The sequence below is a fragment of the Plutella xylostella genome, chromosome 7, assembly GCF_932276165.1.
Source record: "Plutella xylostella chromosome 7, ilPluXylo3.1, whole genome shotgun sequence".
Taxonomy (NCBI): domain Eukaryota; kingdom Metazoa; phylum Arthropoda; class Insecta; order Lepidoptera; family Plutellidae; genus Plutella; species Plutella xylostella.
In genome coordinates, this window is record NC_063987.1 from 9,038,543 (window position 1) to 9,066,097 (window position 27,555).

The 27,555-nt window shown below is 35.8% G+C and overlaps 1 protein-coding gene across 7 annotated transcripts; it reads left to right on the forward strand.

Moving 5' to 3' along the window:
- Positions 1 to 383: 383 nt before the first annotated feature.
- Positions 384 to 26,218, forward strand: Glucl (glutamate-gated chloride channel). Of its 7 annotated transcripts, XR_005253705.2 has the most exons (12): positions 2,038 to 2,351; positions 12,616 to 12,690; positions 13,947 to 14,059; positions 16,469 to 16,539; positions 21,637 to 21,706; positions 22,016 to 22,252; positions 22,878 to 23,012; positions 23,341 to 23,493; positions 23,639 to 23,913; positions 24,549 to 24,733; positions 24,911 to 24,974; positions 25,589 to 26,218. XR_005253705.2 is itself a non-coding variant. In XM_011556931.3 (11 exons), the coding sequence occupies exons 2-11, from the start codon at positions 12,623 to 12,625 to the stop codon at positions 25,626 to 25,628; spliced, it is 1,344 nt and encodes a 447-aa protein (XP_011555233.1). In that variant the 5' UTR covers positions 384 to 575; positions 12,616 to 12,622; the 3' UTR covers positions 25,629 to 26,218.
- Positions 26,219 to 27,555: the final 1,337 nt, after the last annotated feature.

Below are 27,555 nucleotides of genomic sequence, written 5' to 3' on the forward strand. Positions count from 1 at the left end.
CATGTTAATAATTAACTTTACCGTCGTAAAATTACGCGAGCGACCGTGCGTAAAACACGACATTAAACCGTTCTATTTTTAGCATCCGCGATCCATCAGAATCTCGATACGACACATCTCATCTCATAGCTACTTATACTTTATATCGGGACTCTCAATCAAAACACTCATTTTGAATTTCACCTGAAGCGCCCGCCCGCATGCGGCAGAGTCGCCATCTTGGTTTGGTGGCGCTAAAACTCACATTGACGCTGAAAAAAGTTTGCATCACTATTGAGGTTCCAAACTCCTTGCACGGCGGAGGCACTTGGTCGGCCTGTAGCCGGACCGGCGGAGGCTGCGCAGATCGATACAGATACCCCTCCCCGCCCCGCCACCCCCCGGCTCCAGGGCACAGTACCGCGCCCGTAACGCACCGAATTTTACTAAAAAAAACATTTTATACCGCCTTTAAACCTCATTTTATATCAAACCTCTTTTTTAAATTAAGAACGTGCGCGGACGTTTGGTCTGCGAAGGTTTTGGTTTTCGAAAGCAGTACGTGGAGCCTCCTTGCTCGAATATGGTTTGCTGAGGTGAGTGGAGTTATTAATTTCTTTAGATGTTATTTTTAGATCGAGCCCTAATGGACAGGCAATGGCCTGAAAGGGGTCACTAGTTTGTATGATTGATTGAACTGGTATTTGTCTGCTGTTATGTTTCCTTTACTAGGATGATACTACTGGTATGTACCTACTTTTAGATAACTAGCACCTTGTTATGGTGGGTGGAATCAGGTTACATGAGCTCCAATGGAGGAGCAGATAGAAGTGAACTTCATTATTTTCACCATTATCACTTTAAAGCCTGTATAGAATACTTTATTAAAAATAAGGTGTAATTTAGCGACCATAGGATTCTTTTAATGCGTTCGTGAGTATACTGATTAACCAATAGGTAGGTACTATTCTAATATTTCCAACTATATTTTAGAGTCAAAATATGTATTGTTTTTTGTGTAATTGCCCCTATTTATAAAGTGCCCCTACATATTTAGATATGCACTGCTTGGTGCAATAGGTAGGTAGGTATGTACCCAACACGTCAACTTTTAGTACTCGGTATTAAGCATGTCTATGGGTACTAAAACCAACACCTGCCTAACACTACAGCTAGTTATTAAAAATATTGATTCTCTGAAAGGACATGTAATAATTTTCATAGTAATGTATTTCCTATAGAGTTCTGAGCTATTTACTTATTGCTGCAGTAGACAACCACGCCCTTATATACAACGAAGTGAAATAGGCACACAAAACACCGGCTAATGTAATTAAAACATAATAATATTATATACCTATATTATAACGGCAGTAAAGGTAAAGTTAAGATAACTATCATTTTCCACTTGGATAATTTGGGTATATAATACCTAGGCACTTGTAATATTACTACTAATATTAGTTCAATGTACTTGGGGCGCTTTACGGACCAACACTAGACTAAGGATCTATGATCGTGGGCAGATTGGCCAGTTAGATAAGTTTCAGTCGCTGACTGCCCAGTGTGTACCTTTAAGGAACACGGGTTACCTTTAATGTGGTGGTTTTACTGATATCCTTTACTCTTTTCTCTACAACGAGCCACTTCAACGGTCATAGGTTTTTCATCAAGTTTCATTCACCCCTACTCGCGGCTAACAATACCTAGTAACTAAAGCGGCCATTGTAAGCGGCGCCAGAGGCTGGGGGTCACTTACCTTTTCAACGCAAATCGCTGCTACCTACAAAGTTTATGTTGATCCAAAGTACCTAATGATTGGTGAAGTGCGCGAGAATATAAGTTACCCAATTGGAAGATAATATTCTTATATTCCTGTACGGAAGCTATTGAAAAGATCGAATGGAATAAAAAAAACCAACACAGGTAGAGCGGTGCGGTATTGGTACTGAAAGATAGGAAAAATGAAAAATGCCATTTAATTTTCACTTGCATTTCCCGCGCACGTAGACTACGCTTTGACATTTTCGCTTCTATTGACGTTGACCGCGGCAAAGAGTTTCAACGCAATCAGCCTATGGCCTCAACACAAGGAATATTGCGCTGTGCTCTATCGGCAGTAGCTGGCTACTCGCCGCCGCGAACACACGGGTCTCAAAATAAAACTCCAAAGCAAAAGTGCATTCATAAAGTGCTTCAACTACTGAAAACTTTAGAAAGAAAAATGTATTATTAAAAAGTGGTGAGCTATTTCCGTGAATGCTTTTTGGCAAGTGCGCGAGTGCATGCTGGCTATTTTTAAAATTAGTTTCGGAGTGCAGTTTTTGAAACTACTGAAAAGAGTTTGTTTTTGTGATTGCACCTCCTTGAAGGTAAGCGTATTTTGAAAATATTTTCACTTTTAGACTATAGTTTTATAGTTTTCTGAAAGAGATAGTTTTTACAGAAAAAAAATCTACACCAGCTTCTGTCATCTGATTATAGAATCATGAAAAACAAATCACTTCTTACTACCACTCTAAGTTACTACCAATCATTAAAGATTATCTAACCCACCGACAGACAAAACAAATGATCTGAAAATAGTTCAACTGTCACTTGTACGTCAACAACTGTCAAAACTTTTGCCGAAGACTTCTGTTAATTACCTGGCAGAAAAGTTGGCGGAAATCCAGAAAAAGTATTAGGCCCCGCTGCTACTGACGAAACTAAGTTTGTCGAGTAGATGAGGTTCAACTTTTGGCTAATATATTATATATTTTTTTTATTTTTTTATTAGTCTATGTGTTTTCCCTCTGCTGGGCAAAGACCTCCCCTTTAATTTTCCACTCATCCCGATCCAATGCGGCTACCTCCTAATATACCACAATGGCTTCCTGACTAATATACTACATTCTATTACAGTTAATGTTATTTGCATACAATACCTAGTAGGTACTTGCTAGTTAACTGTAGTAGCATCATAGGGTTAATTCTCGGACATTATAGACATACGTTTCTTAGAATCCATCCTAGGGTGAATTTTCTAGGGAAACCGATTGAAATAACCGGCAATATAGACCACCCCAGTCAGAGGCTTTCGGGCAGCTTGAAAACATTCTTACAGTAGTCGGGTTTACCACTTACCCGGCAACTCTCTCAGCTCAAGCTTGCTTGTGTTGAGCTCCGCCAACCCGCACTAGACCAGCGTGGTGGACTAGGCATAAACATAAACCCTTCCTTCATTGGAAGGATACCCGAGCCCTAGTAGTGGGGACGTGATGGATTGTGATGATTGATGACTTCGCGCTCCATCGATGCATTATTCCACTAAACAACAATGGAGAAGTTATGAACAAGAACAAGATTCGTATCAGATCGCTCCGTCATGATTTTAAGTTCCATTACGGCGATATTGATTCAAACTAAAAGCTTGTGTTGTTTACTAGCGTTCCTCGTAAACACCTCTCAGTGTAGTCTGTTCTTTGTGCCTTGTCTAGCTTTTCCTTCGGGAAAACCATACCTTCTACCTATATACATAAAAAAACGAAACGAAGCTTACAAGGTTCGTTTCGCAAAGGTTTTATGAATTACTTCGCAAATAATTAATAATAATTTTTATAAAATTCTCTCTCACATAAAAAGGTACTTATTAGAAATTATTAGCTATCCATCCATTTCAACTGCAAAACAACCTATCTTTTCGCTCGAAAAAAGAAACAAGTTGTAATGCTCAGCCCGTAGCCATCTCTGTAAACTCGCTAGTTTCCCGCGCGGCGCTAATGTAGCAACTTCCGGCGACCCATTTCCGGTAACATGGCGGCCGTTGATTCAATTTTCGCGTGCTCTTTCGGCTCAAGGGACTAATTGAGCAGTTTAGCGATCGTACATTTCGGGATATGTTTAACTCGAATCTGAATGATTGCTAGTTTTAATCCATACTTTCCTGTCAAAACTAAAATAAGAAAGTTAATTGTTTCTTCGTATTTCATCTGAAACCAATTTGTCCATTAGGTACTAGGTACACACGGCTTGAATAATGAGTCTAATATTGTAGAGTAAAGTATTTTATTGAACATCCATGAAATAGGGGGAGATTTAGGAGGTCTTGTATAATTATAATTCTCCGATACCTATTGTTTTCAGTAAGTAAATAAATTCAGAAGCGTCCGTAGTCGGGCTAGCTTCAGTGATAGTAACTGATCATTGAATTTAAGCAACACATGCCATGGTAACCCATTGGATGGGTCAACAATATTAAACGTGGAAGAGAGAAAGAGAACTGAAAGGGGGAATAGCCATTATTTGTTCAAGTTACATAATATATCAAAATGTTACCGAAATTACAACTGAAATACTGAATTACTGACGCAAACAGTTATTTAATTGTCCAATACGGCGGAGCCGCCACCAATTATTTTCAATTGCAATTAATTGACCGAAATTAAATTAATGAATGCATCATTTTGGTGCATGGAATACATTTGCCGTGCGTTTTGTATGGTTAATATCATTTCAATGGTCAGTACATGCCTAGTTAATCTTTCTAAACATATATAAATGGGCTGGATGCCGCTCTACCAAAGACCTTGGATAGGTAGGTAGTCGATAGTGGCTGGATGAGGAAAGCTGGATGATTTTTCTCTGATAGTGATAACACACATAAGCAAGTAGACTTGAGAGTTATCCAAAGTTCAAAGTTGTATATCTACTCGTATTATTTTATTTCGGCAGTATGGTGTTGATGAATAAGGAGGTAACTAAAACAACTGCCTACTTATTACAATCAATCACACAACCAAAACACTAGCGAGTTTTTTTTACGAAAACACATAATTTCACCTGAATTTATACGCCATAATTAGTAGCAATTTGAACTGAAAACTTGGCAAAGTTTTCCTAAGCATTTCTACACACGAAGTGGGAAAGAATAACAATGCAAACGGACTGATAATAGATACCTAGTTCCTTATTTTGACGAAAAACTTTTGTCACGTCTTGTGCCTTCAGATGTGGAAAGGCAAAGGATAAAAAAGAGCCGATAAAAGTTTGTCGGTTAATCACATGGTTGGACATTGAATCAGCGCCAAATAACTATTGCGCAAACATTGTACAAACTATTGTTTGTGGTACGTATAAAAATAATGTGCCGGCAAAACAAAATAATGTACTCACACAAGAATAGAAGGTATTTTTAATTTTTGGTAAGGGGCCGTCCATTAATCACGTTTTTCTCATTTTTTTACCCCCCCCTCCCCCCTGGTGATATTTGGTGAGGTTTGGGACCAACCCCCCCTCCCCCCCCCCCTGGATCACGTGTATTTTTTTGGAAGTCTATGTAAAGGCAAATTTTGACTAGAAAAAATATAGGTCATACTACAAATCATTAAAATTTTTGCGCCGTCCAAAATATCGGTTCAGAAATACCTAATTTTTGACAAAAAAAATAATACACGTGATGTCTAACGAGAACCCCCCCTCCCCCCTCGTGATGTTTCGTGAGGTTTTCAGTACCCCCTCCCCCCCCTTTGAGCCTCACGTGATTAATGGACGGCCCCTAAGTCAGAAATTTTAAATATTTGGTACCTAGAATGTGGCTGGAAATGGCCAAAAACAAATCATAAGTATACGATTTATACCATAATATTAATTTGGCCCTATCAACCCACTTTCTGCCTACCAAACATTTAAAATTTTCGACTTCACAAAATTTTCTCATAAACCATATAATGATAAATCATTTACACCTGAGATAAAGTCGCCTGGTACGCCAAGTTGCCAAGAAAGATGGCTAATTAAATTGGCATTTCAACAACAACGTTATGGCAATGGCAGATGGATTAGGTAGGATACTATATTCAATAGCAAGTTGTGAAAGCTTTTGAGTAAACAGTGGGGTTATCGCGAAGGCAAAACGAAGTAACATTTAGGAAGTTAGTTCGCGGCAGGGGGACGGGCTACTATGCTGATGGTAGCATAGTTACAGTTTTATTCGTGAAATTGATTGTATTATGTTATGTAAAAATAAAATAATATTTATTATTTCACCAAGAATGTGAGTCGGACTCGCGCACTTATTAAATAGTTTTCCAATATTTTTTCTTTGTTTTTTTTTTCAATATTATAATTACGATAAAGCACTTATATCAGGTATCTAATTATTTTAATTCTAAAATGTTGTTTTTATAAGTAAGTATAAATAAATAAATATACTGTATATCAATTATTGTATAAGTATTGTAACAAATCTGAAAGGGAAAGATGGTAACTGCTGTGTCCTGTAATATACCTACGTAGTACCCACAGTACTTTATCACTATCACAGTGTAATGAATCGAATCTGAGAAATTCTGGGCTGAAGCCAAGTGAAAATCACCTGTAAAATATTATAAAATGGTCAGACGAAAATATGTATGTAACCCAGTCTTCCACATTCCTTCCACTAGTAATACCGAGTACAAAACAGATGGTTGTTATAAGTTTGATGTGTGTGTGTGTACAGCTCCCATACAATTATACTACATATTGCTTAGAAAGTGAACACATCAAACTTAAATAAGAATATATTAAACCTTGAATGGTTTTGAAAGCTCAAAAGCTCTTTATTTTAGGTTATCTTATTATTCAATTCTTTACTGCACAATGTAAATTTGTACAAAGATGAACTTAATGCTAGTAGCAATCTCTACCTGTTAACCGTTGGTGAAATCTATGCTCTACTGTCAATGCTGAAAATTTCAGCGGCTCTAAAACTTCGGAGAGCAAAGACCCGTCGTTTCCACCCACTTAAGCTATGTGATAGTGGACAATTATTGCCGGTTCTGGCCAATTGCTAGTAAGTATCAATTTTTCAGACGGTTATAGGCAATAAATTTCACAAACCTTTAGCATTTCAGTAGACCGTGTAGAGCCGTGGGTGGCACTCATCTATTCTGTGCTCTGGTCTAGATTTAGCACATTTATAATTGAAGCTAGATTTGTAAGCGTGTTATGGAACACAATTTGAATTTGAAAAGCTAAAAGAAAATAAAATTTTACATGAAATCTATAAGTAACGTAACGGCACCAGTAATGGACACCCGACGGATTTTTTACAAATCATTTGGCGGGTGCGTATTGCGACGTATAAAAACGAAATGTATAATTTCACATTAATAACATTCACAACATAAGGTAACGGGTCCATATTCCGAGGTAAATAACAACATTTGAAAGTAAGTAAGAAAAATAAGCATTTGTAACCATCAATATTGATGTGAAATATTGTCTTCTGTAAGAATATACGTTAAATTTTATATTTCTTAACACAGATTCATTGATAACACATTAATTATACTTAAAAAAATATAATTTATTACACATGTCGATTTGCCCTTATACCGAGGTAGGATTATGGTTTCTTCCATATACCGAGGTAGCCTGTTCCATATTCCGAGTTAGTCCTGTCAGTGGCTCCATGAGTGTGGCCATGAACATAAGGAAATTACAATCGAAAATATCGATATACTTTTTTAACCCTAAAGTACTCCAAATAAATTTAATTATTCTAAATAGTAGTTGAAAATAATGAAAAGAATTAAATACTCTCCATTTATATTGGTTTTCGTGATAATTTCTATTATTTATGTAACATTTTCATAATTCATTATTGCAACTGGTAACATTGGCTAGAAAAAATATTCATAATGCTTCTATGATGTTCTATGGACTTTTCCAAGCGATTAAAAAAAACCGGCCAAGTGCGAGTCGGGCTCGCGCACAAAGGGTTCCGTAGCAGCAAATATAATAAACTTATTATGTCATTACAGTTAAATCAACCTATCTCAAAAACTATAAGAGATACTTTGATCAAACCAAAAATCGTTGAAAGAGTTAATTAGCATGCATCACCTCTATTTTTTTAGAATTTTATACCCCGTAGTTATAAAAATAGAGGGGGGGGGACATACTTTTTACGACTTTGAGAGCTGATATCTCAAAAACCGTTCACTTTAAGAAAAATGTTTTTTAAAAAACTTTATATCATTTTAAAAGACCTTTCTATTGATACCCCACACGGGTATGTACATCGAAAAAAAAAATTTCATCCCTCAGTTACATGTATGGGGGGCCCCACCCCCAATTCTTTTTTTTACTATTTAGTGTCATATTTTTGTAGCGGTTCATACAACACATATTCCCATCAAATTTCATCACTGTAGTACTTATAGTTTCCGAGTAAATCGGCTGTGACAGACGGACAGACGGACAAACGGACATGACGAAACTATAAGGGTTCCGTTTTTGCCATTTTGGCTACGGAACCCTAAAAAATAGAGTAGAGATGGGGTAAATTGATGAAATAGTGACAGTAATCGAATATAATCGATTATTGAACTCGAATGATTTAAACATTTTTTACTATAAGTAGTTTTTATCTAAGTAAGGTCTAAAATTTTTCCACGATATTTTATGTTCTTACTTAAATGTTTAAAAGTTGATGATACGTAATAAAAGTAGATGTGTAAGGGATGAGGAAAAGTATCGAATACTTACAAAAGCCAAATACCTTATCAGTACTAATTTCCGATGAGTACCTAATGTATTTACCATAAACGAATATGATTATAATAAAAGTATCTACCCAGGAATCGATCCAGCATCGATTATTTTTTCATTCAAGCATAGGTCGGAAGCAAGGAACATTGCACTAGGTACATCTCTATGGCGCATGCGCGCTGGACTGGAGGCGCGCCGGCGCCATGTTCAATTTTCCGCCGAAAAGTTTGCCGCTATTCTTTGAAAGTATTTTTGTTAAGTCTTTACATTAGAAAACAAACATCTTTTATTAAATTATTATGTTTGTATTTGCAATATGCAATTGGAAAATCGATAAGGTAAGCTTGTGTGCGAATTATTTTAGGAAATTACGTAAAATGGAAATATTTTTATGTTTTTATCAGTAATTTGGCATCAGTTTAGTTACTAACCTAGGTTTTTGTTCTAGCGTTTTCGTTTCTAAACTCACTAAGTTTTGTGAAAATGGGTACCAACTTATAAGGATAAGCTTAATTCTGTCAACTATCCATACAATTTACCTACTTACTTTATTTTTCAGTGACAACAACAAGAAAATGAAAAAATCAACCAGACCCCTAAACCAAACATGAAATGCAGTATACAGGACATTCATTTATCTGGGAATTCTGGGATAACAATATTACAACGGCCATCAGACCTCGAAGTAGAAGGATAATGGAAATAAAATACAGAAATGAAATTAGGCAATTGTGTATATAAGTGTTATAAAAACTCCACGGTCGTGTGTGTTATTTTATTCACCCAAATAAAGTTTTACGTCTACAAATTTCTTTCTTTCTTCTTTTATAAAGAGTAATAAGTAGGTAGTATCTAGTAGTAGTTTCGTAAAGTCAGGCATATCTATCCACACCCCTTTTATATTTAGGAAGAAAGTCGCTAATTCATCTTGATTTTATGGTTTGATGACGGCATCGGATGACACTGCGAAGGTGTGATGTAGTCATATTCCGATTTCCGAGGTACCTACCTATGTAAAATGTCATACTCCATATTAGGGGTTCAGCAAGTATTTTAATAATCCATATTCCGAGTTATCAAATTATCGATTTAGAAACAACATAGATTTGTTACTCAAATCATACATAAAATATTGGTAAAATTATGTATCACTTACGTTAATAGCGATGAAATAACACTGTTTTTTATCATTTCAAATATACATACTAAGTTAAGGTTTTCTATGTAACCATGATTTTTGGGTCAACAATTATCGTGTCATATTAAGATTCCTAGAGGATATTTTGTACCGCCGAATTAGGTTATAAGCTTGTCACGTTCATCATTATTATTATGTAATCAAGCATATACTTCAAATGTTATTATTTGTAAAGTTATAAGCTAAAAATCATGACATAGTATTTTTCCTTATACCGAGGGTAACTCGGAGTTAGGAACAACGTATAAAAATCAGGCCCTTATACCGAGGTATTTTGTTTTTGAGTTTAAAGGGGTTAAATTAGTTTAAAAAGAGTTAAAATTTAAATTTAATGTAAGTATAAGAATATAATAAACTAAATATAAACTATTTACAAAGTTGAACGTCGTATAAATATTAAAAAACACAATTATTAAATATGGCTGGCCTTACGTACGCCGTGTCGCGTTTGTATGAAAAACATGGCGGCGTCGCCCTCACGGCACATTACATGAGTTTTTAGTAATTTTAGGCAATTTTAAACATATTTACTACATCAAGTAGTTTCAGTTAAAGATAATGAACGATTAAATGTAATTTTAGAGTATCCAAACCTATTAAAATGAGTAATAATCATGAAAATAAATATAACTCGAAATAAGGACGCCATTTTGAATACCGCGATATATGGACCCGTTACCTTATAATGAACGTTACGTATAACAACAAAATCTATATTTTCATAAGGTATAAGATTCAATTGGTATAACGTACATTTTATATAATATCAAAATATATAATACTTACGAGGACTAATATCAATTCGTATAACATACATTACGTATATCGTTTAAAATATATACTATCATTTAGTATAAAGTTCATAAAACATACTAACATAATTATAATAACATAATCTGTGTTTAATTACCCAACACCGTCAAACCCCTTAGCAACAAAACCTAAAGATAGGTGTGACGACGAGCAAAGCGAGGAGGAGCGTGTTAGGTGCACATGTTCGTCGAAACCAAAGCGGAGCGTCTCCCCACATAGCGTCAATAATAATAATAATGTCAAAACCCCTAGTACTAAAACCTAAAGATAGGTGCGACGACGAGCAAAGCGAGGAGGAGCGTGTAAGGTGCACATGTTCGTCGAAACCAAAGCGGAGCGCAGCGAAGCGGAGCGGAGCGTCTCCCCACATAGCGTCAATAATAATAATAATGTCAAAACGCCTTAGCACCAAAACCTAAAGATAGGTGCGACGACGAGCAAAGCGAGGAGGAGCGTGTTAGGTGCACATGTTCGTCGAAACCAAAGCGGAGCGCAGCGAAGCGGAGTGGAGCGTCTCCCCACATAGCGTCAATAATAATAATAATGTCAAAACCCCTAGTACCAAAACCTAAAGATAGGTGCGACGACGAGCAAAGCGAGGAGGAGCGTGTTAGGTGCACATGTTCGTCGAAACCAAAGCGGAGCGCAGCGAAGCGGAGCGGAGCGTCTCCCCACATAGCGTCAATAATAATAATAATGCCAAAACCCCTAGTACCAAAACCAAAAGATAGGTGCGACGACGAGCAAAGCGAGGAGGAGCGTGTTAGGTGCACATGTTCGTCGAAACCAAAGCGGAGCGCAGCGAAGCGGAGCGGAGCGTTCCCCCCACATAACATCAATAATAATGAAAATACGATACGACAATCTTTTATACTTTTTGTGCATTATACATTATGATAATTATATCCGTTGTAGAATATATGTTATAAACGTTATATATTATAAACGTTATGCATTTTAAACGTTATATCAATTGAAATTATACTTTTTGAACGTTATTCTTTACGAAATTATGTATTTAGTAATTATGCCTTTCGTTTGTTATGCACAGTGATCGTTATACTTAATAAATTTATATCATACTAGCTGTTCCCGCGCGCTCCGCTTCGCCTTAAAAAGTTTTCCCGTGGGAATTCCGGGATAAAAAGTAGCCTATGTTCTTTCCCAGGGTCTAGACCGTATGTATACCAAATTTCATTCAAATCCGTTCAGTAGGTTTGGCGTGAAAGAGTAACAGACAGACAGACAGACAGACAGACAGACAGACAGACAGACAGACAGACAGACACAGTTACTTTCGTATTTATAATATTAGTTAGGATTAGGATGGGCGTATACCTTGTGAATGTTATACCATTCGTTTTTATACCTCGTATTACTTACCCTCATTTGGCTGTTACTCGCTTAATTTTTGAGTTAGAATATTGAAAGTTGGTATGAATCGTAGGAATATCTTGTTAGGTACTAATGTTAAAAAAGAAAAAAAAATATTGTTGACTCATGAGTAACTCATATTACCTACTTTAACCCCGTTTGATAAAGCAAAATAACATACAAGTAATCGATCAATATAAGAATCACTACTTACTTACCTTAAATTAGAGTGAATAATTATGCAATTTGCAACAATTTTATTACAATTACTTTCTTTCAACTTATGAATTTAAACGTTCAGGCTTTCAGACGGTTCTCAAACCGCCGATTCACTTGTCACAGTGATTTAGTAATAATTATAATTGTATCGTTATAGCTGTGCCAAGCTGTGTCAGCCACGCTCCGTCGAATTAGTCTTCGTATTAACGTGTATTGAACAGAAATGCAGACAGATTAGAGAATAATGTCACATGATTTGCATAATTTATTTTCATGGCAATGAATTTTTTGTAAAATAAAATAAAATGAAACCTCGAAGAAGACTTTGATATACTTTTTTTGCTGTATCAATAACCACTCATCAGAAGCCACTTCTGCATGGGCATATTATTTATGCTTCTTTCTGGAAGCGGAATAAGTCCTTCGTTCTCGAACATTTACGATGGCTTATACCTACGGGTTCTTCGGCAGATATGACCTGATGATAACATAAAGCATATTCATGATTGTTTCAGTTGGAGAATGGACGTCCTGCGGCCGTCATGTGCCCTCTTCGTACTGTTCCTGCTGTACTGCGCGCACCTCACAGAGTAAGTCATCATCATCATCATCCATTGAACGATGTTCAGATTGTTCAGCTAGCCTAGTACGGGGCGCAAGACGCGCACGTCAAGACGTCACAAAAGATAACCGTCGCACTGGCTCACGTAGCAATGTGAGTGAGCACGACGCAAAACCTTTGTCACGTATTGGTGTCTTGCGCACCGTGCTAGGCATTCAGGACCTCTTTGAAGAAGTGACATTATAATGTCTAGCCTATGACGAATGTCGTCGTCAGTGCAGAGTTTCTTAGTATTTATAATTATGATTATTAATTTGATACCTATTAATATTTATATAATTTGTGTTCATCTTGAATGGGATGCCAAGAACAGTGGCTCTCAACCTGACTTGGTGACAAGATGACCAAAAAGTTACGCCACCCCTATTATGCCACATAAAAAAATCTTAAAGTTAGCAAATAATAAAATGCGAGCAAAAATGCGGTTCGTAAGAATGTTTAATGATTAATGAGCCCATTCGTTTCACGTTTTGAGAAAAATTAATATCACTTTGGGATGACTATGACGAAATATTTGAATTTTAATGTTTATAAAAATTACCTAGGTACATTCTTGAATCCAAAAATGCATGACAGTGATAAATCTAACTGTAAATAGGTACTTATGTAATAGTAGGAAAGATTAATAGTATGCTTCACATTCCTGCGTGGTATAAGACGAACACAATATAACAACTACACATACAACTAAATATAATAATACTTATTCAATAGCTAATAGTTAAGTATTGCAAGGTACCTAGTACTACACCAACACCATGCAGCTTCCATATTTTTTCCCCATCCTCGTTTATCATTCATCTATTATTTTTTACGACGTTTCTTACTACGAACATAAATATAACGTTTTCACTGTTTACTCATCACAGTCTTTCGTTTGTCGGCGCGTTATTATGAAACGAGACGGTAATGAAAACAAATTACGCTGAAAAATAGGCGCGAGATTCTATTTTTTACTCAACGTAAAAATTACGTCATGTTATGCTTTCAATCTTTTCTTGAGTCTTTGTTTCTTTAGACAAAAGTGAAAAGTTTGTATTTTAGTTAATTGAAATATCGGGAGAAAAGCTAAATGTACCTATCTACCATAGTACAGTTTCATTCTATCATAATTTACCATTGTTTACCCTCTTTACCAAAAGAAGATTCAAAGTCAAACCTCTTTCCTCTTCAAAGAAAAACAAACCATAGACAATATTAATGACGCAAACTTTTTCCCGCCAGATGCGTGAACGCAAAGATCAACTTCAGAGAGAAGGAGAAGCAGATTCTGGACCAGATCCTGGGCCCTGGCCGCTACGACGCCAGGATCCGGCCCTCGGGCATCAACGGCACTGGTAGGTCCTTTGCCAAATTAATTAAAAAAACAAACTGACAGGCTGTTTGGCTAGGCGACATAAAAAAGTATAAATTTTTGGCGGTGAATTTTTTACCTAAGTTTTTTGTCTTTGTCTTAATAATATTTGTTTGTAAATGATTTTATTATCATGCGGAGGTTTATGCTACGTATAAAACTGAATTAGAGAGAAGTCAGTTAGTGAGAAGTGTCTTTCATCAGGTAGTCAAAATACTTACAATAGCTATGTTCTAGGTGTAAAAATCTGAAGCATTTAGGTTTTAACCACCACATCTGTGAGAGACGTGTAATGAATTATCAAGCATCAAACTGTATATTGTGCATATTCTATTGAATTTTTATTTAAAAAAATTGCTCATGGGCTGTTGATAGTTTTAAAAAAATAATAATTTATATCTTGGAAAATTGTAGGTACAATTAATGTAAGATAATCAAATTCAATCGTCACTTTTTTCTGTATGTTAATTTTATAAATATTTGAGGGAGGATTTTTTTATCATTTTCTTCTTCAAATCCTGATGGGTCCAAGGCGTAACTTTTTAAAGACGTCATACTGTTTGATTTTTTACGCCGTTTCGACAGATGGGCCCGCCATAGTTAATGTTAACACGTTCGTGCGCAGTATCGCTGCCATTAGCGACCAAAATATGGTTAGTACGGAGTACCCAACTTGATGGATTGGCTGCAGAGATCGTTGTCTTAGTCTATGTCATAGAATTAAAAAAAAACTGTGAGTCTCGATGTGTATTATCGTTGCCTGCGTTGGGTTAAAAAAATTGCGACTTTCAAGATGGTGGAATTTAAAAATATCGTCAAAAATATTTTCTTTTAATAAATTGGATTTCATCTTGAAGGTTGAAGTGTATTTCTCTGGGTGGCTAGGTAGCAACCACGGCATTTATTTCTGAGTACTTTTATATTTTGTTTTGCGGCAGTCTACGAATATGTATCTATTATTGTTTCCATGATTTTATCATCCGCATTGAGTGCGGGCGTGTGTTTTTCAAAATTAATATGTAGGTATTTAATAAGAAACTATCTGTTTACAATGTTTGAATTTCTTCGCACACATTTTGGATGTCAGTTTTGATTCCTTGTTTCCCAGTGTATTATAATTTTCTTCTTTATTGGTAGATTTTATTTTAGTTTTGCACTAAACAGTTATTGTGACACTTTCTTTTTATGTGGAAATATGTTTTAGTTTTGTCCCAGCCGAAGTCTGGTCTATCTGGACGACATCATAGAGATGTGCTACAATGTTCTCCATCCACACTTCTGTAGTGGTCGCAAACTGTAGCACTTGAAATGCTTTGAAATAAAAGCAATCACTCTGGACTTGTTCGGAAGCGTTTAATTCTACTCTGTTTTTCATTATTTACAACAGAAACGTTCCTCGAACATTCTCTATCAACTTTTAATTGAAATTCTGATTAAAACCTCGCTTCAAAAACACTACCTTACACGTTTTTTCTTTCTCCTTGCTTTGGAATATTTACATTTTTATTTTCTCTTGTACTTAGGTATGCTTTTGTTTTCAACGTGAAGTTTAGTTGTGTTACTTTTATTTTAGTTGAAGCGCCAACATAATCGATATGTTCCTACACATGTGTTTATAAATAAGTACTTATATTAGCAATTCCAGGTAAAAGGTGAGTTATAAATAATCCAGCTGGCTGCAAAAATAAGATTTGTGTTGTTCCCTTAGGGTTTAGTTTGATTATTTTCCTCAATTTACCAACCTTATATATTTTGCTTGGTACTTAGATGGCCCGGCTGTAGTCAGCGTCAATATATTTGTCAGAAGTATATCAAAGATTGATGACGTCACTATGGTAAGTTGTTAGGTCGGAATGGGTATACTTACTTAAATGCATTAGCCTAAGATAATCTAAAGAAGGAAGGCGCACGTGAAGTAATACGTCAAGTCAAATGAAATGGGATATCTCTCGGGCATACACTTTGAGAGATTTCCCCAAAGTTTTGTGTAATGTTTTGATTTTTATATTTTTTTTTGTTTTCCTAAAATTACTCTCAATTGGTGTTCTTCGACCAAAATCGTTTTTAACTTCACAACAAAATTGAATGTCTCATTCTTAGAAATTCCGAAGCTGGTAATTTTGTTGAAATATTTTCAGTTGAACCTCTCATCTTTATACAATCTTCAAGGCCTTCTACAAGTTTATGTTGACCGCTTCAAATCTCTGACTTTTAGCAGGACATTTTTGGGGGTGTTACAATTTTTTGTTCTTACTTTATGGCATTCGCTTCCGTTTTAGCATCAAACATCTTACTCATATTTATGATAACATTTATAACTGGTGTTACACTGAATGTTAGGTGATATATCTTGGCAAACACTTGAGACTTACCCAGTTGTTTTGTCACAAAGGGGACGCTCCCACGTTGGTGCGGGTAAACCTGTACCTGCGATCAATCAGCAAAATAGATGATTATAAAATGGTGAGTTGAGCATTGAATCAGACAAGTTGACTAACCAATGACATTTTTATTATAGTCGAAAGTCTTTGACCAACAACCGCTGATGACATCGTTAAAGTTTCTTTTCAGTCATATTCAAATTTACGAACTTTCATAACTTCTTCAATGTTCTATTAAATTTTGTTTATTTTCGTTTCTCGATAGATATTCTTAGATCGGTGATTTGTAGTTTAAAGAGGGAAAAGGCTTTCTTTGTAATAAAATTGGACATTCAACAAGGTGGCATAATATATGGCAATAACTGCACCTCGCTGATAAATTTCAAGCTGTATCGTATCGTATTCGAATATGTGTATGTGGTTTCCTTTCAGTTGTGTTATTTTATTTTGGTTTCGATGTTTTGTGTTTTGCACAGTTTTTCTTTTTATTTTAACCCTTCAATGTGTGATTGAGTAACTGACCCAGAAAACAATATTTTAAGGTGCGGAGCTGCACATATTTGTTTAAGTATAGGTTTTTTATTGTGTGCAACAATCTTAAAAGTAAGTAGAATTTTTATTTTGTTTTGTTTATAAATCAAATTCTTATGTAGATGTTTTAAATTGATATTTTAGGCGAAGGTAATTAATGAGTCGATATAAGCACAGAATCAATGCAAATTAATTAAGATCTACTTACTGATGCCGTCATCTCGCATACAGTTGGCACCAAACTCTGTATAGAGCACCAATCATGTTAAAATAAAGGATTTATGAAAAAAATATCCTCACCATTAGCACTATTTAACACAAATAACTGAACACATAGGAAAGAGAAAAGATCGTGTAAAAACACGCTTGTAGAAAGCAGAAGACACAAAGAAAAAAATACGAAAAACCGCGGCCCGCACCCAACACCATCATCAATACCATCATTTTCATTTTACCCTCATTTTTTTACTTCCATCAGCTTTTTTCTGTCACAAATGCATTCCTTTTGACGAGAAACAATTAAAAACTATTTTGGTCGTGTTATTTTGTACGTTCCGTATTTGGTATTGTCTTGTTTGTTGGATCTCTGTGTTGTGTAAAGAGCGTTCCTTGGGTTGGGTGGAGGGAGGGAGGGGATCGCTCGCCCGCACTTAAGGCTTTGGATATTTGAACGAAGTGGTTACTGACAGCCACAACCGTCGTAGCGTAGAGTAGGAAGGTTGCATGAGAGCAAGCATTCCATCGACGAATGCTCTACATGTCTACGGTAAGTTTGGGGAGCTTCGCTTTCGTTTGTTTTGATTGTTGTCGTTCGTGGCATGAGTGCATGTTCGAAGTTCGCTTTTGGAAACTTACTTTGTGATTTTCTAATAATTTGTTTTCATATTTAGTCAATTTTATAGATAGACTAGAACCAGGATATCTCCGACTTGAGCGTTTTGTTTTTAATTTTTTATGGCCACATTATCATAGACTAATTAGCTGTCATAGTCTATGATAGCCAATGTCAGTATTTTGTAAACAAATAAATTCTTCAACAATAATAGTTTATTAACACCGTAAAATATGGATAGAAGAACAAGAAGTAACTTTCGAAAGCTGCTACATATTATGATAAGCAAGTTTAAAGAAAAAGAAGTTTAATACAAAGAAAAACAACAATGTTTACAGGCGATCTCAGATATTATAGGTATAGTTAGAGAGAAATACTGTGTAAATGTGTAATCTTGATCTTTGAAGGATTATTATTCGATTCGACGTAGTTATTTATTATTTTTTTTATGTTAATAGATAATCTTGGAAACATTAAAAGAATCAACAAAATTAAATTTTCATTATTTGATTTGATAAAAATAAAGATTTGGATTTTCAAAATGATTAGTAAATAATTCCGTATTTACTCTCCAAACTAAGACCCATCTGTTCAACCCGTGCGTAACGAGCGCCCTCCTCTATGGTTGCAAAACGTGGAAGAAAACAGTTCAACCAACAAACTACTTACAGGTTTCATAAATAGATGCTTACGTAACAACATCGAATCAAACCCAGATATAAAAAGTCCTCCTAGCCGAATTTCGACCACGGCGGCCAATCTCAATTGAGATCAGCCATCTACGCAGGAGTAGATTATAGTGCCCAAGTGTGTGCGCAGTACACAGGAGCACTCTCTGTTCCATCACTCTCATAACCCAATGGGACGGATTGACCGACACGACTGGAGAGAGCTAGGCGCAGGACCGACTGCTTTACATGCCCATCCGACAGCATGGATCGTTTCACTGTTTCGGACATCAGGTGATCAGCCTTCTATGTCCTAACCAAACTTGGAACCACAATTTAGAAACACAAATTGATGGTTCCACCCGGGAATCGAACCCGGGACCTCTGGGTCGTGAAGCGAAGCTTCTACCACTAGACCACAGAGGAAGTTAAAACCAGATATATATCCTCTTTTATGTGTAGTAAGTAAGAATAAATGGCTATTAATTATGGCTCTCTCAAAACTATTAGGTAAGAGTAAATCATTGTCAAATGGACAGTCGTAGTGTAAAAAATACTCAAGTATCAAATCATTTTTATACTACACCTACCTTCAATAGACAGTGATACCACATATAATTTTTTTGAATTATCTGTGATTTCTTCAGGACACGCATTGGGTAGCCAGACTCTATAAATGATACCCTTATTACTTACTTATACATTTTAATACTTGCGTATTATGTAGATTTCTTAAGAATAATTTATAGATGACAAATAGGTAGTTGGTAACCCAATACACTATAAATAATAATTTAGTAGGTCGTGTATTATGCTATTGAAAAATCAATCAGTAGGCGTACTGCTTTGTAGATTTAATTCTTAGAATAATTCTAACTCTTAAGATTTTATTCTAACACTTGCCTAATGCCTCATTGGCGCTTACTTTTCAATAACGGAACCATGTCAGGCCTTTCATTTTGAAACCCTTTTGATGTTCACTCAGGTTAAACATGTTTGTAATATACGATATAATGGCAGGAGCCAACGATATTTTGATTCGAACTAGATGGAGTGTCAGTGCAAAAGAAACGTCTCTACAAATAACACTTCTACCACTAAGCTCGTACTTTATTCATTGGCACAAAGATTGGTCATTATATAGGTTAAACTTATAAAAGTTTAACAGTAAACAAAATGGGGACAGTTTTTGCTTTGTGTTTGTATGTGACATGGCCACCATCTTGTTCATATTTGTTATCCAAGGCAGGTGCAAAACATTTCAGCTCTAGCTCTCTAGTCTGATATCAGGCGGGCATCATACCGCACATTGTGGCACTCCGCCAAAGCCGAACAAACCACATGCGTTCCTAATGATGTTCCCGCCAATTTATCAATGTCTGATGGCCGATGCTATCGCTTCCCCGTATAAAGGGGGTGATAAATATACCCGGTATTTGTATTAGGGAATATGATGGGAACTGTTAATGCTGGCACATAATTTCTAATGGAGTAGGATTAACCATACACATTCTATTTATTAACAATATTTTTGGAGTTTGAGAACATAGATGGCTATTGATTGAGCCTTTGTTAGGATAGAAATGAAAGAGAAAAGAAAGGAAAGTGGACATTTCAGTACTACAATTACCAACACAGTTGAGAGTTTTAACAAAAAGTTATTCATATTTTTATATAGAATTGGCGCCCATCATGGGATCGGGAAATAGAGCACCACGTTGGGCGCCAAAAGATTATATTTTGTCAATTTTTGTCCAATTTGATGCTGAAAATACATTACAGTAATGTAATCTTCAGTCCTCATTGATCACCTTAATCATCTTGATACATCATTTTCATAAGCATTGATTTTATTGCCTAAGATTAGAATACTTTCTAGCTTTAGCATGAAACAAATAAGAATATAACTAAGTCATCAAACTATCACTACGCAACGGTAACTTTTTAAAATATTTAGTTGTCATGATAAATATGTTGAGGGGGGTCACTCTCTAGTTACGAAGGACAAATTTCGAAACGTTAACCTCGACTCTATCTAGTTGCTATCCAATGCATGAGAGCCATAAGGTTCCGTTCGTCCATTTGTTCTAAAGTTGGAGTGACTCTCCACAATCCTACGATTAGAAACATTTTGTCAATACTCATTTAATTCCAAAAGCAAACTCCGTCATCTTGCATGCCTGTCAATTGTAAGTAAAATCGATGTCAGTCGTAAATATAATTATTTTGTAGACACTTATTCTAGGTTAGTCGTCGTACTTGCAAGCTTTCTCTGGAAGTAGAAGATTTCATTTGACTTGCCCACGGGATGTCGAGTGTACTCATTGCAATATTAAATATAAATTTATATTTCAAAAATACCTTTTAATACCTTTAATGCATCTTGCATTAACACTCGACATCACCTTACTAAAATTTTAATTCTATTCCTAACTGTAACAGTTCTTGCAATTCATAAATCCAAATTAAAAATGTAATGCAAAACCTAAACTAAAATAACTAGGTTTTACAAAAATAATAATAAAAAAGTAACTTAATAATGAGATTACAAAAGCGTAAATTTTAACTTAGTCATAAAATGTTTAGTATAAACAGTCATACGGTAATTGTGAATTGCAATAACTGAAACAAATGTTACAATTTGTGTTAATAAAGAAACACAATTGGCGGGCAAATTAAATTTCGCTCACTTAACCGATTTTAGTTGCCTAGTGCATAAAATCATCTAGAAAATGCACTCAATTTTATTGACACAAAATTTAGTAATTACTAAAACCCCTAATTAGGGGTGTGATAAAATGTAAGTTTTAATTTATAAATATTAATGATGAGGGAAATTCTTGCATAATTAGTCCCAATTATGCCTAGAGTTACAACATTTCTGCACTGTTTATCTATTACCTAAGAAAAACTTATTTCTAATGTCCGTATGATCCCTCATTATTAATAACACTTTCATAGATAAAAAAACAATTGATTATTATCTATTTTGTTTATTTTTACCTACTTAGATTATTACAGTAAAGTTTGTGTCTTAATGCCAAACATACACAAATTAAGATTGCATTTGCCTGAAAACAATTAGGACATAAACTTTCAAAAAATAAAGACAGTAAAGGAACTTTTTCATGAGCTGTGATGATTTCAGGAATACTCTGTCCAGCTGACTTTCAGAGAACAATGGCTTGACGAAAGACTGAAATTTAATAACTTGGGCGGTAAGTTGCACAAGCTCTTTTGTTTAAATTATTCTATGAGCTGTTTCTGTGTGTTCTGGATAAATACGTATTGAAAGAACGAAACATTTATTGGACACACTGACACTGACTTCAACATAATTATAATATTAGGTAATTAGGTGTTAATTTGTATATGAAAAAAAATTACACAACACCGATTTACATATGAAATAAATAAATAAACACAAAATTCTGTCCAGAGTGTCAAAAAGGCGCCAGCTCAGCATGTGCTGTAAACAATAAAGCTAATTTTGCTTCCTAATCAAACGCGACTGTCTTGTTCCCCAGGCCGGCTCAAGTACCTGACGCTGACTGAGGCCAACCGAGTGTGGATGCCGGACCTGTTCTTCAGCAACGAGAAGGAGGGCCACTTCCACAACATCATCATGCCCAACGTGTACATCCGCATCTTCCCCAACGGCAACGTGCTCTACAGCATCAGGATCTCCCTCACTCTCTCCTGCCCCATGAACCTCAAGTTGTATCCGTTGGATAAACAGACTTGCTCCCTGAGGATGGCCAGTTGTAAGTACTTTTTGTTTGCTATTTTTCAATCTCTAACCAACACACCTCATTTATTCCTGAGGACTAACAGGTTTTAAGAGCACTGCGATTTTTGACTGTTTGACATTAACATCTTTAAAGTAAAAGACTTGTGAAACAGACACAGCAATGTATCTGCTTAAGGCATACCCTTTTAAGGGAATACCAGTTTTGAATTTGCACCCCACATTTAGATTTTCATGAAGGTATGCCAGAGTTTATACACGTCATGCAATGGCGTGCTCCGTGTCATATCGATGATAAAAATACTTGTAACGGTACATAATTAACTCATAATGGAAGTAAGTTGGTTGAAAGAGTGACGCTTTAAACCAGTATTTCATAACCTATAGATTTATGAAAACATTTAGATAATGCATGTTTTAGAGTATCAACCGGCTTAGATATAATCACATGATTTTTATCATGGCTTTCCTTAGCCCTTAGCGTAGTTTTTTTAGGCATGGTTAAACTTAGTTTTAAAATGATTTTCTTGTTTGACAAGAGTAAGTAGTTATAATTAAGAATATATCGCAGAGTAGTGGTTTGGTCTGCCTTTCAATTTTATTGATTGCAGGATAATTTTAATGGTGTGTAAATATTCCAGATGGTTGGACGACTGACGATCTTGTGTTCCTCTGGAAGGAAGGCGACCCAGTACAGGTTGTGAAAAATCTACACTTACCCCGATTCACATTAGAAAAATTCTTGACTGACTATTGCAACAGCAAAACTAACACAGGTAACCGTTTATGTAAAGAATAAAGATTGGTATGAATCCAAACATCTCACTTCAAACTGATTGTTTGAGGTATTGATTGGTAGGTAAATAAAATGTCGCTGTGAGTAATGCAGGCTAACAGTAATAGTATGATACCTACCTATAAAAATTAATCATTAGTTAAGAAACTATATAATACTAATGTTAATTTTAGTTAAGGTTAGTAGTCATAATTTGAAATAGTTTCATATTCAACTAAGTAGATTTATATCTCACGCATAGGTAATACTGATACTATAGAGCATCCTGTTTCTTAAAGTTCTTACTCAAAAATTAACATTATTTCCAGGTGAATACAGTTGTCTGAAAGTAGACTTGCTGTTCAAGCGAGAGTTCTCGTACTACCTGATCCAGATCTATATTCCTTGCTGCATGTTGGTGATCGTTTCTTGGGTCTCCTTCTGGCTGGATCAGGGCGCTGTGCCGGCGCGGGTGTCTCTTGGTAAGCAAAAACATGATACTAAGTCCTTGTCAAACCCCACAGATGATGTATTATTTTGCTCAAATATTATGACTCCTCCAAATTTTTTTATAATATTTTAATATTGCCCTTCTATCTAATCTGTAATTATTATCCTATATTCCAGGTGTGACAACCCTGCTCACAATGGCCACTCAATCATCAGGCATCAACGCATCACTCCCGCCAGTATCATACACAAAGGCCATAGACGTATGGACTGGCGTTTGTTTAACATTCGTATTCGGGGCGCTACTAGAGTTTGCCCTCGTGAACTATGCATCGCGGTCTGACATGCATAGGGAGAATATGAAGAAGACGCGACGGGAGATGGAGGCGGCTGCAAGCATGGATGCAGCGTCAGACCTGCTGGACACTGACAGCAATGCCACCTTCGCGATGGTGAGATCGCATTTGATCTTTTGTTGCTTCGATTTAGACAAAGAGTTCCATCAAATACCGCTTCTTACTTTTCGTTGTTTAGATGTGTTTAGAAACGTATTATAACACAAAAAAGACTTATTTCTTATACTCTATTTGCTTATGAATTTATGATGGAGTACTACAACATTATTTATTCGTAAATTTACATTTGTTTCCAGTGATGTTATTAATTTTATACTTTGATGACTTAATTGTGTTCTTCTTCTTGTTTGTGAAATATTATTGGTAACATAAGATAATCCCATATACTATTTATTTTAATAATAACTATGCTTTCTGGAAAGACTCAAAGAAGGTGAAATAAGAAACTATGGTAGTAAATTATCAAATTCTGAAAAGTTTACAGATAACTTATCTTTCGAAAATCAATCTATACAAACAACAAACTTACAAACCAGAGTTTTTTATTTCACCGAGTCTCCCCATAAAGTATAAGTCCCCATAAGTCCTTACACCCCAATTATATCTTTAAATACCCTTAGTTGAAAGTCCAATCATAGTATTAGACCTACTGTGACGATAGCCTTAGGATAGATTATAAGGAATGGTACATGCCGTGTCCTCGTCACCCCTGACTGGTCTGCAACTAACAGAAACCTCTGATGCGCGGCGCTGTGCTGGACTCCAAGATGCGACAGTGCGAGGTGCACATGGCTCCTCCGAGGAAGAACTGTTGTCGCCTCTGGATGTCCAAGTTTCCAACGCGCTCTAAGCGAATAGACGTCATCTCCAGAATCACCTTCCCACTCGTCTTCGCTCTCTTCAACTTGGCTTATTGGTGAGGGTTTCCCATTTATACTTACGATGCATGTGTGTCTTGTCTTTTTGTGCAGTTAATGATTTCAGATTTAAAGATAATAAGGATGCAGGGATTAAGGTTGGACGAAGAGGAGATGCTAGATTTTCTTTCTAAAACCTGACTCACAGTTTAGAAAATCAGCATTTTTCTTTCTAGGTTAGGACACTAAAGAGAATAAGTCAGAGATGCTCTCCTTTCAAGAGATGTTATCTTAGGCGCAGTAAGTAGTGTTCAATATTACTTACTAGCCTTTCGAGAATCATTCCGATTTCTTAGTTTCAACCATCTTTAGAATATGCACGTTTACTATATTCGCCTATTGCGTCATTATGAGTTGAATATTATAGCTATTACTTTCAAGCTGTAAAAAGGCCTTATTAGCAGTGGCAAGTAGAATAATGTGAGCGAGTGGGCGTTGGCAGATCTAGCGGAATCCCTTGATTGGTGTTTGGTGTATTTTTATTTAAAGTAACAAAATTGTTTCAGCTATCTCAATTGCAATAATAGACTCTTCGGTGCTTTCCTATAAGGCTTTATCGGTAGATTTTTCAAAGAGTTCATGCGGAATTAGAAATTTTTCCATTTCAAAATCTTTCTAAAATCTTTGTACTCGCATTTTGTGTTCATACTATAATGTCTTTAGTTTCATTACTTTTCTACATCCGCTGAGCTTCCGAAGTGTCTAATATTGCTCTACTGGAAGTTTCTTCGGGAAACTGCAGCAATACCCACTAACTGACAGTAGCCACTGTTACTAATGCGTCGCGATCACTAGTTCTTTTCTTCTCTCTATTCCCTGTACTGTCGCTAACATGATATCCCGTTCTCTCGCAGGTCGACGTACCTATTCCGAGATGAGGACGAAGAGAACTGATTCACAATCGAGACTGCATCAGCATCGTTCCACTGGCAGTGGCAGCTCCCGCTCGCGATCCTGTGGCCTTACGCCTTCTTCTGTATAGCGTACTTCCTGTTCCTCAGAAACAAGGGTAGGGGCTGCTGCCCGGGGCTCACGCACGACAGTTCTCCCACCAGCAACTCCTGGCACTAACACAGGCTCTCCGCGCCCTCCTCGGTGCACTACCTACATTGCGCAACCAACATTTCTTTGGCAATAGACATTATTATGCCATACGTCGGTAGTGGATTCCAGCCTAGTGGATTAGTTCAGTTCTTGAAGTAGATGCAGCCTTACAGTTCGATTGACTTTACATTGCTGGGTTACCCCTCAAGTTAATTATATATCCAAATTCAATGTTGCTTATGAACACTACAATATATAGTGATAAGTAGATTTTAAACTACCCGAATGATAAGCGAAATAGTAGATTCTTAATATGTTTAAGTACGATTCGAAGCGGGTTCAAAACCATTGCACCTAGACGATACAAAAATATGAAAAAGACAACAGGCTGTCAGCAGTGAAGTAAATTATTATGAAATAGGAAATCTAAGTGTAAGTAATAAATGTAAGTATAAGTAGTAACACGGGTACGGGACGGTAGCTGTACTCAGCTGTCGAAATTATTAGTTTTAGTATATTTAGACAGTAGAATAAAATGAACGGAGGATCGCGGGCTAAAGTTATGGACACATTTGTGGGTTTTGTGACGGTTGGTGTATGTAATTGTCTACTGTTATAGACTTATTATAACTTAGTTAAGTAAATAGGTATCTTCTAATTACAGAAACCGCATCTTTTTATATAAAACCTTAAAAGAGGATCCACTTTTCCAACTATCATAGGAAATAAACTGTTACTTGCCTTAATTTATGACACTTTCACTTAAAGTTTAAGGGTCACTTTTACCAAACGCTAAACGTATTTAAAATTGTATTTAAATCAAATTTTAAATACATTTTGCACTAACTGACAGACGTTTGACAGTCCACTAAATACATTTAGCGTTTGGTGAAATTCCACCTAAATATGTCGTCTTTGTTATGTAGGTATACGTATTTATTTTAAAAGATTCATCAAATATACTATCTAGTCATTCGTAAAAAATATTAGATATATCATTAAATCATTCGTCTATAAGACAAAAGGAATTTATTAATCTATACTGTTTAATCACTGTCTAATAGGTAACAGTAAATTTAAATAGCATAGTAGGAATTATAAAAGTATCTCGTTTCTTCTACGATTAAATAAGAAACGAGCACAAACTTTTAGTCCCACTTGCTAAACATTGAGTCAAAGGGCTGAGAGGTAAAACACCAAGATATGACAGACATTATTATATTATTATAAGAATATGAAAATTTTTGTGAGTCTACCAAATTAGAGCGATAAAAACAGAATGTCAGCGATAGTCCTTTCACACAACCCTTTGGCCCATTGTATGTAGAAGTAGTTAAAATTCAAAGCATGCACATAGATACCCACACAATTTGTTTAGATTATTGTAATTAAAAATGTGTAAATACTCGGCCTATCTATAAAACAACATGACACCTGCGACGCTCATGTACAGTTTTATGTACTTTAGAAGAAATTATTTCACGAATTTCGATATTCTATATACTTTTATCATCATTGTAAATAAGTACTTTATGCGTAACTTACTGTTACAATCATCATCAGATCAAGTTAACCTCCTTCAATTGTTTTTATTATCTACTGTTTACATAGATTGTTTATGAAGGATTTATTATTTATCTATTTGTCCAGTAATATAAAATATATTATAGAGATTCCATGGAGATGTTTACGTTATATAAGTATATCTATTCTGTATTTGTTATGTATTTGATGGGTGTTATGAGCTACTTACTTCACAATCATGTCTGAGTGAGAA

Bases quoted from the DNA above. Each gene is read 5' to 3' on its own strand.
- Glucl (XM_011556928.3), top strand. From the start codon at position 12,623: ATGGACGTCCTGCGGCCGTCATGTGCCCTCTTCGTACTGTTCCTGCTG. The intron at 21,707-22,015 runs GTAAGTTGCACA...CTTGTTCCCCAG, and splicing joins GAAATTTAATAACTTGGGCG to GCCGGCTCAAGTACCTGACG. The intron at 23,013-23,340 runs GTAACCGTTTAT...CATTATTTCCAG, and splicing joins CAACAGCAAAACTAACACAG to GTGAATACAGTTGTCTGAAA.